The sequence below is a fragment of the Sturnira hondurensis genome, unplaced genomic scaffold (genome assembly GCF_014824575.4).
Source record: "Sturnira hondurensis isolate 20B ecotype Veracruz unplaced genomic scaffold, ASM1482457v3 Scaffold0000880, whole genome shotgun sequence".
NCBI classification, from domain to species: Eukaryota; Metazoa; Chordata; class Mammalia; order Chiroptera; family Phyllostomidae; genus Sturnira; species Sturnira hondurensis.
The window spans coordinates 13,755,647-13,770,341 of NW_028073511.1; the positions used below are offsets into that span (position 1 = coordinate 13,755,647).

General features: G+C 38.0%; 1 protein-coding gene across 8 annotated transcripts in view; it reads left to right on the forward strand.

Moving 5' to 3' along the window:
• MLIP (muscular LMNA interacting protein) overlaps positions 1-14,695 on the forward strand; it is a 232,289-nt gene that overhangs the window by 136,802 nt on the left and 80,792 nt on the right. For 7 of the 8 annotated variants that reach the window (XM_037055051.1, XM_037055065.1, XM_037055077.1 and 4 more), the window contains 3 exons: positions 2,948-3,013; positions 3,097-3,180; positions 3,287-3,346. In XM_037055051.1, the coding sequence (XP_036910946.1) occupies positions 2,948-3,013; positions 3,097-3,180; positions 3,287-3,346 (210 nt within the window). The remainder of the gene's footprint in view (positions 1-2,947; positions 3,014-3,096; positions 3,181-3,286; positions 3,347-14,695) is intronic. The other variant, XM_037055069.1, reaches the window with a different exon arrangement.

The following is a 14,695-nucleotide window of genomic DNA, read 5'->3' on the forward strand; positions in this document are numbered from 1 at the left end:
AGCAAATTTCAAAATTTTAAATAGCCCAGTGAAAGTTGTGTTTGCCTATTATAAGTTCCAACAGAATAATAAGGATATTAGCCTTATTTGGCTTTATCTGAAACAATATTCTCATTAAATTAGCACTGATCACATGCTCAGATCTTTGATGATAAACAAATTTAATGAAATATAGAAAAAATATTGGTTAAAATATTTAAAAAGTTTAAATCACTTCTCTATAGCATTTTACTGAGAAGTATTAAAATCACATTTTTATTTACATATTCATTTAAGTCCATTTATTTGTCAATTTACCTTTTCAATCTACCCCTAAATATCTTTACTGAGCATATATCATGTGCTCTTTCCTGAGGCTACAAAAATAATTATTATATTTTCCCAATTGTAATAGGACAAATGGTCCAGTATTGTGGAGATACAGTAAAAAAGTAATTATGATGCTATCCCCTTAAGTTATGTGCAAAGTGATAGGGTGTCCCATCTTGACAAATGTCTCATATAGTTAGAGTAAAAGAGGAAACGGCTAAGAATTAGGTAAGGTATTTTTGAAGAGTAGAAATCTGCTGTCCGCCTCATTAGATAGCAAGTCTTTCTATGAATTTATGTTCTAAAAGTATGCTGTTGATGCATAGAAAGAAGCAGAATATAGAACAGCTTTCATCTATGCAAATGACAAATGAAACAATGTCAATGAACAAGAGGGGAATAAACATAAGAAAGACGCCCAACCTCACAAATTATCAAGGAAATAAAATCTAAAACCAAAGAGAGATACTACATGTATATCAGGATGTTAACAATTTGATTAAGTGTGAAAACAAGAACTGCCATTTATCACTATGACAAGTGTAAAATTATTCAATTATCCTGCCTTTTGACCCAGCAATTCCACTGCTAGGATTGTATCCTAAGAACCCTAAAACACCAATCCCAAAGAACATATGCACCCCAATGTTCATAGCAGCACAATTTACAATAGCCAAGAGTTGGAAGCAACCTAGGTGCCCGTCAGTAATGAATGGATCAAAAAACTATGGTACATATACACAATGGAATTCTATGCAGCAGAGAGAAAGAAGGAGCTCCTACCTTTTGCAACAACATGGATGGAACTGGAAAGCATTATGCTGAGTGAAATAAGCCAGGTGTTGAAGGACAAATACCATATGATCTCACCTTTAACAGGAAGCTTAACAACAAAACAAACGAGCAAGCAAATTATAACCAAAGACGCTGAAATAGAGAACAGGCTGACAGTGACCAGAGGAAAGAGGGGAGGGAGTTTCAGGGGAAATATGGGAGGGATTTAGAGCAATATATATAAAGGATACATGGACAACAACTGAGAAGGGTGGAAATGGGAGGGAGAGGGGAAGCATGGGAGGGTGGGATGGGATGAGAGTAATAGACAGAAAACTGTACTTGAAAAAGAATTAAATAAATTTTAAAAATTATTCAATTGTTTTAAAGAACACTTTGAGAATATCTGATAAAAGTGACTCTCTATGATTACACTATTACATAGGTATGGTAATCTTAAAACTACAAACATGTGTCTAAAGAAATGTGTAGTCCTGGCTGGTGTGGCTCAGTGGATTGAGCACCAGCCTGCGAAACATCAATGTGTGGTTGCGGGTTGGATTCCCAGTCAGAGCATGTGCCTGGGTTGCAAATCAGCTCCCCAGTAGAGGGTGCCCGAGAGGCAACCGAACATTGATGTTTCTCTCCCTCTCTTCCTCCTTCCCCCTCTCTAAAAATAAATAAATAAAATCTTTTTTAAAAAGAAATGTGTACACAGATTATAGTTATTACAGTTTATAAGAGTGAAAATTGGGGACACCATAAAAATATCCAGCAACAGAAGAAAGTATCCATTTTTGTGTAGAATATTCATATAATGGAATCCTATGTATAAGTGAAAGACTGAACAAATAACTACATGGAAAAAGTAATAAGGTAGGAAGGAATTTTCAGTGGTGATGAATATATTTATAACCTAGATTGTGGAGATGGTTTTATGGATGTATACTTATTTCCAAATTCATCAGTTACATACATTAAATATGGGTTTTTGTGTCAGTCATAATTCACCAAAGTAGTTGAAAAATACAACAAAAAACAAAGCAAGTTCTAGAAGCATATGTTTTACTAACACAGGGCAAAAAACTAAATAGTATATTGTTTAATAATGTATGCATATATTAATATGATAAAACAAAGACATACATATGATGATAACCACAAAATGAGTGAGAATGGCTACTTCTCTCATGAAGAGGGAGAAGAAGCAGGTAGGGAGGAGTGCATTCTGGCTTCTGTTATTTTGTAATATTTTACCTCGTATCCCAAATGAAGTGAACACAGTGAACATGAGTGTTATCTTATTCTCTCCATTTACATATTTTTGATTTATCACAATAAATAAAAAGTGTGCTTTATTTAGAAGATAAATGTCACTTGAGACTGAGTAAGGTAGCTACTGGATGTAAATAATTAAAAATGAGGCAAGATAAAATAATTTTTTTTTAATTTCATGTGCATGGTTCTTATAAACTGGTGCTGATGCATTTCCTCAAAACAGTTTTTGTAAAATTTTGAGAAATGTCTACATCATTCTTATCTCAGTGCGTAGTTTCTCAAGGTGACTTATTGGAAGGAAATAAGGCTCATCTGGATGTATAAGATGTCCACGTTCTAATTTTCATATTTAAAAACACAGCCTCTTTTCTTTATTCTAACATCTTATAATAGAGATATTGATTCCACAAGAGAAACTAGATCAATGTGGAAAATGCCTCCATGACAGAGAAGAGCTCATCAAATTATTCAGAGATTTTTTTTCTTGGAAATATTGAGATATAAAAAGATTTCTCTGAAGACACTTTTTAATGACATTTATATTTGCCTAAAAGCCTCACATAAGAACTATTTCATTTATCACTAGGCACTAGATGAACCAGCCAAGACTGAAAGTGTCTCCAAGGACAACACAGTAGACCTACCTCTGGAGGTAATGACTTTGTATTACCCCTGCGTTTGAAGTGCAATCCCAAAACTCTCTGCTAACTCAGTGCCTGGTTTCAATTCTTCCAGTTTTGTTCCCCTGCACAGCTCAGGCAGCAAACTGAAGAGCTCTGTGCTACCATTGATAAGGTCTTACAGGATTCCTTGTCTATGGTAATGCCTTAGACTAGAATGTGCAATTCAAACATTTGCTTTGCTTCTGTTCATTTGCCTCTGTTTGAGTGTGATGTATCACAGCCTTGTTCTTTTTATTTTCCAGCATTCTTCTGATTCTCCTTCAAGTTCCCTACAGACATTGTTGGGTTCTAACACTATCAAAGTATGTATTCATTTAATATAATTTACTGAATCATAAAAGTTTCTATATCAGTGATTTTTAAACTGCAGGTCAAAGTCCAGTAGGGAATTGGGAAATTAATTTAATAGATAGCAACTAGCTTTCTGTTGTTGTTGTTAGCAAACTGCATTTAAAAAATAGAACACTAGAAATGTAAAATACCAGATTCTTTTCCAGGTTGTGTTGGTAGTATTGGAATTTATTTCAGTTCGTTTACATATACATATATAGGCATATTTGTACAAGGTTGTAAAGTAAGATCTGTTTCTAACCACGGCCGAGTTCAAAAACTTTGAAAGCCAACATAATGGGCTATATTATATGTTGGCATTTTTAGAAGCTATATGTACAATTTGTTAACTGGTCTCCTCTCAAACCATGTCTCTAGAACTTACATAATTCACAGCCACTTAGAGTTGTAGAAGTGGAAAATGAAGTAGACTAAAGTAGTGTTAGCCTAAGAGCTTTAACACAGGTATTATTTCTAGAATAGTATTTCCTTTGGTTGATGGAATCTACTTCACTGACTCAGAGGAACAGAAGCTTGGATATTTTAGATTGTTAGAGTACTACTAAATGATTAATTTTGTATTTACATAATTAAATATTTCCTTCTTATAACGTAGCTATTTTCATTTGTTGGAATAAAATACCACACATTTTTTCCAATTTTTTGAGAGCTTAATACAGACCTACTCATCCAAATTTCAAAATGGGTTGTGTTTTTTTCTTTATTGATAATGGTTAGTTTTTTGTCAGCCTTATATTCTCTCTGGGAATTGGTATACTTTGTGTATGTTCCTTTTAAAAATTGGATACTGTGTGTAAACTAGGTTTTAAATGTAAAGATTGCTTATAATTAGAAGAGTAAGCCTAACTATTGATTGGGGCATTATAGACAAATAGCCATTAGTAAAAATGCAGAAACCCAGTAACCATTAATTATCAGTATCAAGAAATTCTATTTTATCAGAGAGGACCCTCAAATGAATAATTGTAGTTTCTGTGTTTATTATCTATTTAGTTGTATATATTTTGTATTTTAATCAAAAGATTATATTTTTTATATCTTTTAATAAAAAATATAAAACTTTGTTTAAATACTATGTAAATTTTAAAATATAGTTTTAATCTTATTTCTAAACATTAATATATCCTATATTATATTAACTATGATATGAATAGAACTTAAAAAGTATCATGTGAATAACTATCTTTATTACTGATTTATTTTAAATATTGAATGCTTATAATGTTTAAAAACATTAAGTCACTGTTACTAAGGCAATTATTTCATTCAATGAATATTTATTAAGTACCTACTATGGGCCTGGCCCTGTGAGGCCTTAGGGAAGTAATGGTAAACAAAATGGAGTTACCCAGGTGGGGGAGTATATTTTGAATGTGGTAATCAGAAAGTAAAATTCAGGCTGAGATCAAAGATGGAAAGAAGCCAACCAGGGAAAGATCCTGGAGAACAGCTTTCAGGTAGAGAGGTAGAGAGGCACAGGCAGATTTCCTGAGTCAGGAAAGCGTTCAATGTGTGTGAAGATGAAGACGAGTGTGGTTGAAGCGTAATGAGCCAGGGGTGAACTGTGTAAAATAAGGTTGAGAAATGGACTAGAAAGACAGTGAACATACTTCTGGGCCATGGCATCAAGTGTGGATTCCAAGAAAAATGAGAAGACATAAAAATATGGGGGAAATTATATGATACCATTGAAAAAGATCACAGCAGCTGCTGCAAGGAGGCTACTGAGGTCAGAGAGACAGTTGATGAAGATAGCCTACATGGGTTGGGTTCATAGCTAGAGAGCAGTGTGCGGGTGTGAGAGATTTTTCAGACTCGCTGCAGGTTCGGATGTGAGTGTGAAGGAGAGAAGAATCATGAGTGAGCTCCAGCTCTCTTCCTTGAGCACAGAAGACTGTGAAGGGGGCAGAGTGTGGGAGAGGAAAGAGAGCTCATGTTCGTTTTGGATAGGATGACTTTGCAGTGTGGCTTACAGAGGACTTAAACATAAGTATGTGGAGGTAGTAGAAGAGATCTCTGGGATGGCCAACACATGAGTTTTGGGAGTGCCCTGTACAGAGCTCCAGGGAATGGAACATCTCAAGTCCAATAAAGAGGTGGAGCAGAAGCCTGAAAAGGAGGAGAAAACTCATTACAATAAAATCAGAGCACTATGGTGTTATGGAAGCTATAAGAAAAGAGCATTAAAGAGGATATAGTTGGGGGGATGGCTGCCAAGAGGAAGAGAAAGATAGGGCTAGAGAAGTATTTATTAGATTTGACATATATTTTGAAGCTGTATTGCTGTTTCTTATGTGTTGGTGTTCATTCTTTTTTATTCTTAATAACCTTTACTAGCATTTATAATCCTTTTGAACCTAAGGTTGTGTTTTTGTGTAGTATGAAAATGGTGGCCTTATATAGGTAATATATATGTAGTTTTTTAAAATATATTTTATTGATTATACCATTACAGTTGTTCTATTCCCCCCCTTCATTCCCCTCCACCCACACACTCCCTCCCCCACCATTCTCCCCCCCCCTTAGTTTATAACCATGTGTCACAAGTTCTTTAGATTCTATATTTTCCCCACTATTCTTGCCCTCCCCCTATCTATTTTCTACCTACCATCTATGCTATTTTCGGTACCTTCTCCCCCCTTCTACTCCTCCCACTCCCCTGTTGCTAACCCTCCATGTGTTCTTCATTTCTATGGTTCCACTCCTGATCTAGCTGTCCTCTAGGTTCGCTTTTGTTTTAGGTGTGGTTGTTAATAACTGTCAGTTTGCTGTCCTTTCACTGTTCATATTTTTCATCTTCTTTTTCTTATATAAGTCCCTTTAGCATTTCGTATAATAAGGGCTTGGTGATGATGAACTCCTTGAACTTGACCTTATCTGAGTAGCACTTTATCTGTCCTTCCATTCTAAATGAAAGTTTTGCTGGATAAAACAATCTTGGATGTAGGTCTTTGGATTTCATGACTTGGAATACTTCTTTCCAGCCCCTTCTAGCCTGTAAGGTCTCTTTTGAGAAATCCGCTGACAGTCTGATGGGTACTCCTTTGTAGGTGACTATCCCTTTATCTCTTGCTGCTTCTAGGATTCTCTCCTTCATTTTAGTCTTGGCTACTGTAATTATGATGTGCCTTGGTGTGTTCCTTCTTGGGTCCAACTTCTTTGGCACTCTCTGAGCTTCCTGGATTTCCTGGAAGTCTATGTCCTTTGCCAGACTGGGGAAGTTCTCCTTTATTATTTGTTCAAATAAGTTTTCTGCTCGTGGCTGTTTCTTTTTGCCTTCTGGTACCCCTATAATCTGGATGTTGGAACGTTTAAAGATGTCCTGGAGGTTCCTAAGCCTCTCCTCATTTTTTTGAATTCTCATTTATTCATTCCTTTCTGGTTGGATGTTTTGTTCTTCCTTCTGGTCCATTCCATTGATTTGAGTCCCAGTTTCCTTTCCATCACTATTGGTTTCCTGGACATCTCCCTTCATTTCAATTAGCTTAGCCTTCATATGTGCCTCTAATTTGTGACTATAATCAACCAGTTCTGTTAGCATCCTGATAAACAGTGTCTTGAACTGTGCATCTGAGAGGCTGGCAATCTCTTGGTTGTTTAGAGTTATTGGCTCTGGGACTTTGAGTTCTTCTTGCGCCATCTTTTGGGCTGTTCGTTCCTGTCCCGTAGCAGGATCGGAGCCCTAAGGTGTTCGCTAGAGCAGGGCAACTCAGTCGCTGGGTTGTGACGTTGTATGTGGGGGCGGGGTCAAAGAGGGACAATGGCGTCCCGTCTGCCGGCTGCCGCCACGGCCCCCACCAGTGCCGCAGCTGCCACCGTTACCGGGCCCACGCGTTTCGTCCCACTGCACGCGAGTGTGCCACCGCCGTCAGCCCTCGCCCCCTGGGGCCTCTGTGGTCCGTCTCACTGTGCGCGAATATGCGACCGCTGTCAGTCTGCTCCACACCCTGACTGGGTCCGGGCCACTTGCGGGCCTAGTTCGGGGAATCTGTCCTGCCCGACCCTGCTCGCTGCTGGCTCCGCCTCTCTTACTGTCCCGTTGAAAGGTTAGATGTAGTCGGACTTCTGTATAATTCAATTTTCTGTCCTTTGGCTGGGTCTTTGTTCTCCAAACCTTTGTTGTATTCAGACTTGGTTGTGGGAGAAGGCACAGTGTTTCCACCTATGCCTCCATCTTGGCGGAAGTCACTATATATGTAGTTTTTAATTCATGTTTTGTTAATTTTTTATTGGTTTATTATTACCTTTAAAAATCAATTTCTATTAGTTTATATTTTCTTTATGTACCCTCTTGTTTTTTTCTTTTGAACAACATTTCTGGATATCACTTTTATTTTCAATCTGAGATTTTCTTTATCTGGGACCTTAAGTCTTTTATAATTATTGTAATTCTTATTGGTTAATACTGATTTCTGTGATCTTACTTTATATTTTCTACTTAAAATGTTTTCTTTATCTTTTCTGGTTTCTTTGGATATTTTGACATTTACTAGTTTGAAACTTTTGAAAATTTTACTTTATATTTTTGTTTTTGTAGTTACATATAATTTATTAAAGACAATAATTATGTTTATTTTCCTATCATTTTTAAAGCTTACAAATATTTTCCCCCAAATTAGATAAATACTATAGCTCTTTCACTTTTACATGTTTTTAATTGTTATACATTTAGACATATATAATTTGTTAGTTTTTTTTAAATATATTTTACTGATTATGCTATTAAAGTTGTCCCATTTTCCCCCTTTCACTTCCCTCCACCCTGCACACCTTCTCCCACCCACATTCCCCGACTTTAGTTCATGTCCATGTGTCATACTTATAAGTTCTTTAGCTTCTACATTTCCCATACCATTCTTGCCCTCTCCTGTGTATTTTTTATCTACCATCTATACTGCTTATTCTCTGTACATTTTCCCCCTTTCTCCTCCTCCCACTCCCCTGTTGTTGACCCTCCATGTGATCTCCATCTCTGTGGTTCTGTTCCTGTTCTAGTGTTTGCTTAGTTTGTTTTTGTTCTAGGTGTGGTTGTTAATAATTGTGAGTTTGCTGTCATTTTACCATACATGTTTGTAATCTTCTTTTTCTTAGATAAGTCCCTTTAACATTTCATATAATAAGGGCTTGGTGATGATGAACTCCTTGAATTTGACCTTACCTGAGAAGCACTTGATCTGCCCTTCCATTCTAAATGAAAGCTTTGCTGGATAGAGCAATCTTGGATATAGGTCTTTACCTTTCATAAGTTGGAATACTTCTTTCCAACCCCTTCTTGTTAGTATGTTTTTACTTTGATAGCTGAATTATTATGATTATATTTTTATATAACTCTATTTAGATACTTTACTTAGATCTCATTTCTCACAAATTCATATCTTTCTCTTTTTTTCTTGTTGGAATCTTACTGAAAATTTTATTCAACATCTGATTGTGTTGATTCAATGGCCTCTGTCCCTAAAAATGTATTTTTTGCCCTTTCATTTAAATTATAGTTTCACTGGGCATAAAATTATAGATCTTTTCTCTTCAACACTTTCTACCCCAGGTTCTTAACCCTCAAGTACTTTCTTGTGAAGTATTTTGTCAACATGATATTTACTCTTCTGCAACAGAGTAATCATTTAAAAAGTAGTACTATAATCTTTCAGTATTTTATCTTTATCTCTAATGTGACTGTTTTTCCTATGGTATGTCTAGAAGTACTATTTTTTTTGGTCTTATGTATCTGGATTGATGATTTCTTTGACCTTTCACTTGGAATCTTTAATTTTTTTCTTCCCCTTAGATTCAGGATAACTCTTAGTCACTTTTTTCACATGTTTCTTTCCTGTTGGGACATTTATAGTACTGATGTTGACACTTTTGCTTCTGCATTACATATCTCTTAAGCTTTATATATATTTTTTCTATCTATTATTTTCTAATTCTTTCAAGAGGATTTCTTGATCTGATATTCCAGTTCAAGAATTTGTTCAGTGTCTATGTTGTTCTTTAATGCCTATGTAAATTTTTATTTTCAAGATTATATAGTTCTTTTATTTCAAGCCAGGTTTGTTGAGGAATAATTTATGTATTGTAAAATTTACCCTTTTAGTGTATAGATTCTGACAAAGCATGCAGTTATGTAACCACCCTCACATCCAAACTACAAAGCACTTCCACTGAAGAGAAAAGTTCCCTCCTGCTCCTTTGTGGCATATCCCTCTCCCCACCTCAAGTGCTGGGCAACCACTGATCTCTATCTCTGTCTCTATACTTTCACCTTTTCAAATGCCATGCTAACAGAATTATACAGTATGCAGACTCTTGGGTTTGGCATTTTATTTTTAGTAAAAGGCAATTGAGTTGATCAAGTCATATTTTTGCATGTGTCAATAGTTTATTTCTTTTTATTGCTAAGTAGCATTCCATTGTATGCTTGTAATGTACATTTATTATTCACCAGTTGATGGACAATTGGGTTATTTCTAATTTGAGTATATTACTAATATAGCTACTAAGCACATTTGTAAACCAGCCTTTGCATGTTCATATGCTTCTGTTTCTTTGGGGTGAAGACTTACACGGGAAATTGCTGGACCATTGCTTTTCTTTTACAGTATTTCCATTTTCAAGTGTCCTATTAGGTTTCCATGGAAACTTAAGTTTATCTGGGTATATCAGCCATTTTGGCTGTATGTGTGCCTGATTGCCTGATGCTTGTGGTGGAAGATGCTAAAGCCTCGTTCCTACGTGTGGGAGTGACTTTCTTCTCGAGTCGCCCCAGTGCCATGGATGAAAGAGATCATGACCAAGATATGCTCTGATCTGCTTAAGGAGGAGAAGTGGCCATTTTCCCAGAGGAAAAAGGCCATGGGCAGTGGCCAGTTTCTCTGGGGAAAAAGGCCAGTAGCGGCCAGTTTCTCCGAGAAGAAGAAGGCTTTGAGCCCCCTCCTCCATAGCCTTTTATTGGGTTCTAATACACAAGACTACAGGGTGGCAAGGATCAAACAGTAGATAACATTTCAAACAAATCTGAGGGCTTATTGTGAGTCAGTCTGTCAGGAACAGAGTTTTAGGTTTCCTGTTTGAACCCTTAACATTTTAATGAAAGCACTCTTAGCAGAGAAGATTTCACAGGTTTATCAGGAAGTCTTTGTGGTGCCAGATTTTTCCCCAGGATATGCTCTAGCAAGGCAAGGAGCTGCATCTCTCCCCAACAGGTATTCAGGCTTAAGGGGATTAGAGCCAGGAAGTGCTTCTCCCAGAGAACATGGGGACTGGGGCTATGTCAAAGCCGAGGGGTGAGAGTCCATTGCTCCCTCTTTGTTGCAGTACCCGCCCCCCCCCCCCCGCCCGAGTTCTTCCATGAAGGCCTCCCAAGTGATCGAGTCTGGCTTAGGTTGCCGCCCTGCTGTGAGGGGTCTTACCCATCATTGACTTCTGACCATGCTTTGGGGGCAGGGAGAGGAAACTGAGGCAGTGTTTACTACCAGAGACAAGCTTTGTCTCCTGTGGCTTGCATTCCAAAGGTCATCCCTCACCCTTAGCTGCAAGGGGTAGAGATACAATTCCTAAAACCAGGCAGAGTGGTCTACAACACCTAGGGTTCCCTAGTTATGGATTGTGTGTGTGTGTGTGTGTGAGAGCAGGAGGTGCATGTGTCTCAAAATATAGAAGCTGCATAATATCAATGATTTATCACTTGCCACTTCCAGTCTCAGTGATAGTCTCTCACATTTGCTTCCCTGTATCTCTGCTTATGGTATTCTATACTCCTCTAATCCTGTGCTTGTCTCAGTTGTCACTCCCAAGAAAGAAATCAGGAAAGGGACTCATTAGAAGCTGCCTAGTTGTCCAAACCTATGGTTAACTCTCCACACTTCTTCTATCAGGTTGCAGCTGAAGGATCACCTTGATACCATAGATTCTTCTTTTTACGATTGCTAAATTTTACTTCCTTACACTAGCCCTTTGCATTCCTTATCTCTGGTGATGAAAGTGTTATTAATGAGAAAGCACAAATGCTGGTCAAGATGGTGGCATAGGTAAATATGACTCACCTCCTTGCACAATCACAGCAAAATTATAACTAAAATACAGAACAACCATCACTCAGAACTATGAGAAGTCAAGTTGAATGGAGTTCTGACAACAACAAAATTAAAAAAAATTACATCCGTCCAGACTGGTAGGAGGGGTAGAGATGTGTAATGGGCTTGTCCACATCCACATGTGGTGCATAAAAATTCAGGAGGGATACCTTGGGAGCGAGGAGTCCCAGTTCCACACCAGGCCCCCCAGTCAAGGGTGCCAGTGCCAGCAAGATAAGTTCCCATAACTCTGGCTGCAAAAATCGGTGGGGATTAAGTAAGTGGAAGAAATTTCTGTAGTTGCAAGCAGTTCCTCTTAAAGAACCCCAACACAGACTTACTCAGACTCACTCCCTCCAAGCTCCAGCACTGGAGTTGCTTGAAAGGCAACAGTGGCATCTAGAGAAGAACTGCAGTGTCTGGCATCAAGGTGAGAGTTGGGGGACAGATTTAACCCAGACAGAAAGGTAGGCAGAAACCAATGTCTTTTTTCTGAGCCCTCCCCCGACAGAATCACAGAGCCTGAAGGTTACTGTCATATTTGACACTTCATCAGCCTGGCTAACACTGTTTTCCCTGCCAAGAAAATCCCCTGAGACTCTGTCTTATCTAACTTATGGGCCCACCAAAGTGTTAACAGTGATTTTTCTATATGAATGGATGCTCTTGGCACATGCTTCACAACTTCCTAATTCCTCTAAGCAACCACCAACCTCAGTGAGCCCTCATCCCCCAACCTCTTGCTAAGTGTCCCAGGCATGGCACTAGCAGCACCCAGTCTAGATTCACAGCTTGGTTTCACCTGAGAATCTCCAAGCCCAACACAAGTAGTCGCCATCTCAGATGTTTTATAGTTCATGTAGAACGGTCTCTGGCAGAACACAGCTGGGGGCTGACCTTGGCCTGCACCACCCAGGAAACATTAAAGCCTGTGTTCTCAGTACAGCTACAGACCAGGTTGAAGCACCACCACCCTTCCCAAGCACAGCCAATCCTTCATGGAGGAGAGAGGTTGGTGGTCAGATGTCACAGCCAGTCCTTTCAGCTGACTGGCCTGGGTGAATCACTCCCATTTACCTGCTAACAGCAATCAAGACTCAACTACAAGAGAAGGGTATACTCAGCCCACATGAAGGGTGCACCTTGAGTACCCAGCTTGGGTGATAGGGGAGGCTATGTCACTGGACCCTGCAGGACACCTACTACATTAGGTCAACTACCAAGACAGGATATAATAGCAGCTCTACCTGATACATAGAAACAAACACAGGGAGGCTGCCAAAATGAGGAGACAAAGAAATATGGCCCAAATAAAAAAAATCAAAACTCCAGGGTAAGAATTAAACAAAATGGAGATAAGTAATATATCACATGCAGAGTTCAAAACACTAGTTATAAGGATGCTCAAGGATCTCAGTGAGGACCTCAACAACATAAAAAAGATTCATTCATAAATGAATGATACAGTAATTGAGACAAAAATCAATTTATGGTAGATTAGGTGAAACTGAGAATCAAATCAATAATTTGCTACTTAAGGAAGCAAAAACAACCAATAAGAACAACAAGAACAAAAAAATCCAAAAAATGAGGATAGTGTCAGCATCCTCTGCACCGACTTCAAGTATTGCAACATTTGCTTCATAGGGGGTGCCAGAAAGAAGAGAAAGAAGAAGTTGGAAATATATTTGAAAAAACAATGAAAGAAGACTTCACTATTTTGGTGAAGTCATACAAGTCCAGGAAGCACAGTGAGTCCCAAACAAGATTGATGCAAAGAGGCCCACTCCAAGACACATCATAATTAAAATATCAAAGTTTACAGATAAAGAGAGAATCTTAAAAGCAGCAAGAGAAAGCAGTTAATTACCTATGGTGGAGTTCCCACAAGACTGTCAGCTGATTTCTCAAAAGGAACTTTGTAGGCTAGAAAGGATTGCCAAGAAATATCAAACTCATGAAAAGGAGGGCCCTATAGCCAAGATTGTTCTACCTAGCAAAGATATCATTTAGGATCAAAGGACATAAACAGCTTCCCAGACAAGAAGAAACTAAAGGAATTTTTCATCACCAATCCATTATTACATGAAATGTCAAAGGGATTTATTTAAGAAAAAGAAGATTAAAACTATGAACAAGAAGATGGTAATAAATACATATTTATCAACAATTGAATCTAAAAAAAACAAACTAAGCAAACAAAAAAAACCAGAGAATCATGGATACAGAGAGCATTTTGCTGGTTGTCAGATGGGAGAGTGATTGTGGGGGAAAGGGTGAAGAGTTGAGGGGATTAAGGAGTACAAATAGGTAGTTACAGAATAGCTATAGGGATGTAAAGTACAGTATAGGAAATGGAGTAGCTATAGAACTTGCATGTGTGACCCATGGATGTGAACAATGGTGGGTGGGTTGCCTGAGGGAATGGAGGATGCTGGGTGGAGGGGGACAAAGAGGGGAAATGGGGACAAATGTAATAGCATAATCAATAAAATTTAATTACAAAATAAAATATAAAGTAAAATAAAATTTGCATGAAAGAAGAATAAGCACAGAGAGACCACATAAAACAACAAATGCAGCTACTTTGGAATGTTGGGTTGTGAAAGGGAGAAAAAAGTTGGGTCAGTAGTGGTCACGGAAGAATTTTGTGTCTGCTTTTTAAAGCTGAAAAATGACAAAAGCAAGGGAGGTACTGTTTGTATAAAAGAAAGAGAGATCCTGCCCTGGCTGGTGTGGCTCAGTGGATTGAGCACGGGCCTGCGAACCACACGATCGCAGTTTGATTCCGTCAGGGCACATGCCTGGGTTGCAGGCCAGTTCCCAGCAGGGGACACATGATACATTGTGTGTCCTTGGTAGAGGCAACCATACATTGATATTCCTCTCCCTCTCTCTTTCCCTTCCCCTCTAAAGATAAATAAATAAAATATTAAAAAAAAAAGAAAGAGAGATCCTGAAAAATGAAAGTCCTTTGAAAGAGCATAGAAGCTAGAGCCCAGTTTAAATTCATATCCTTTGATAAGAAACTGGAAATGTCATTAAACATTGTAATAGGACAGAAAATAGAGGAACTGTGAGGTACAGATGCGAGGATGTTAGTGGGCTGATGGTGGGTAATGCAAGAATTTTATAACTAGTATTTTTAGTTATATTATAGTATCTTTTAGTGAAAAAAAATTGAATTCTTAACTGAAATTAAAGAGGGACAGTATAGTGGGGAAGAAT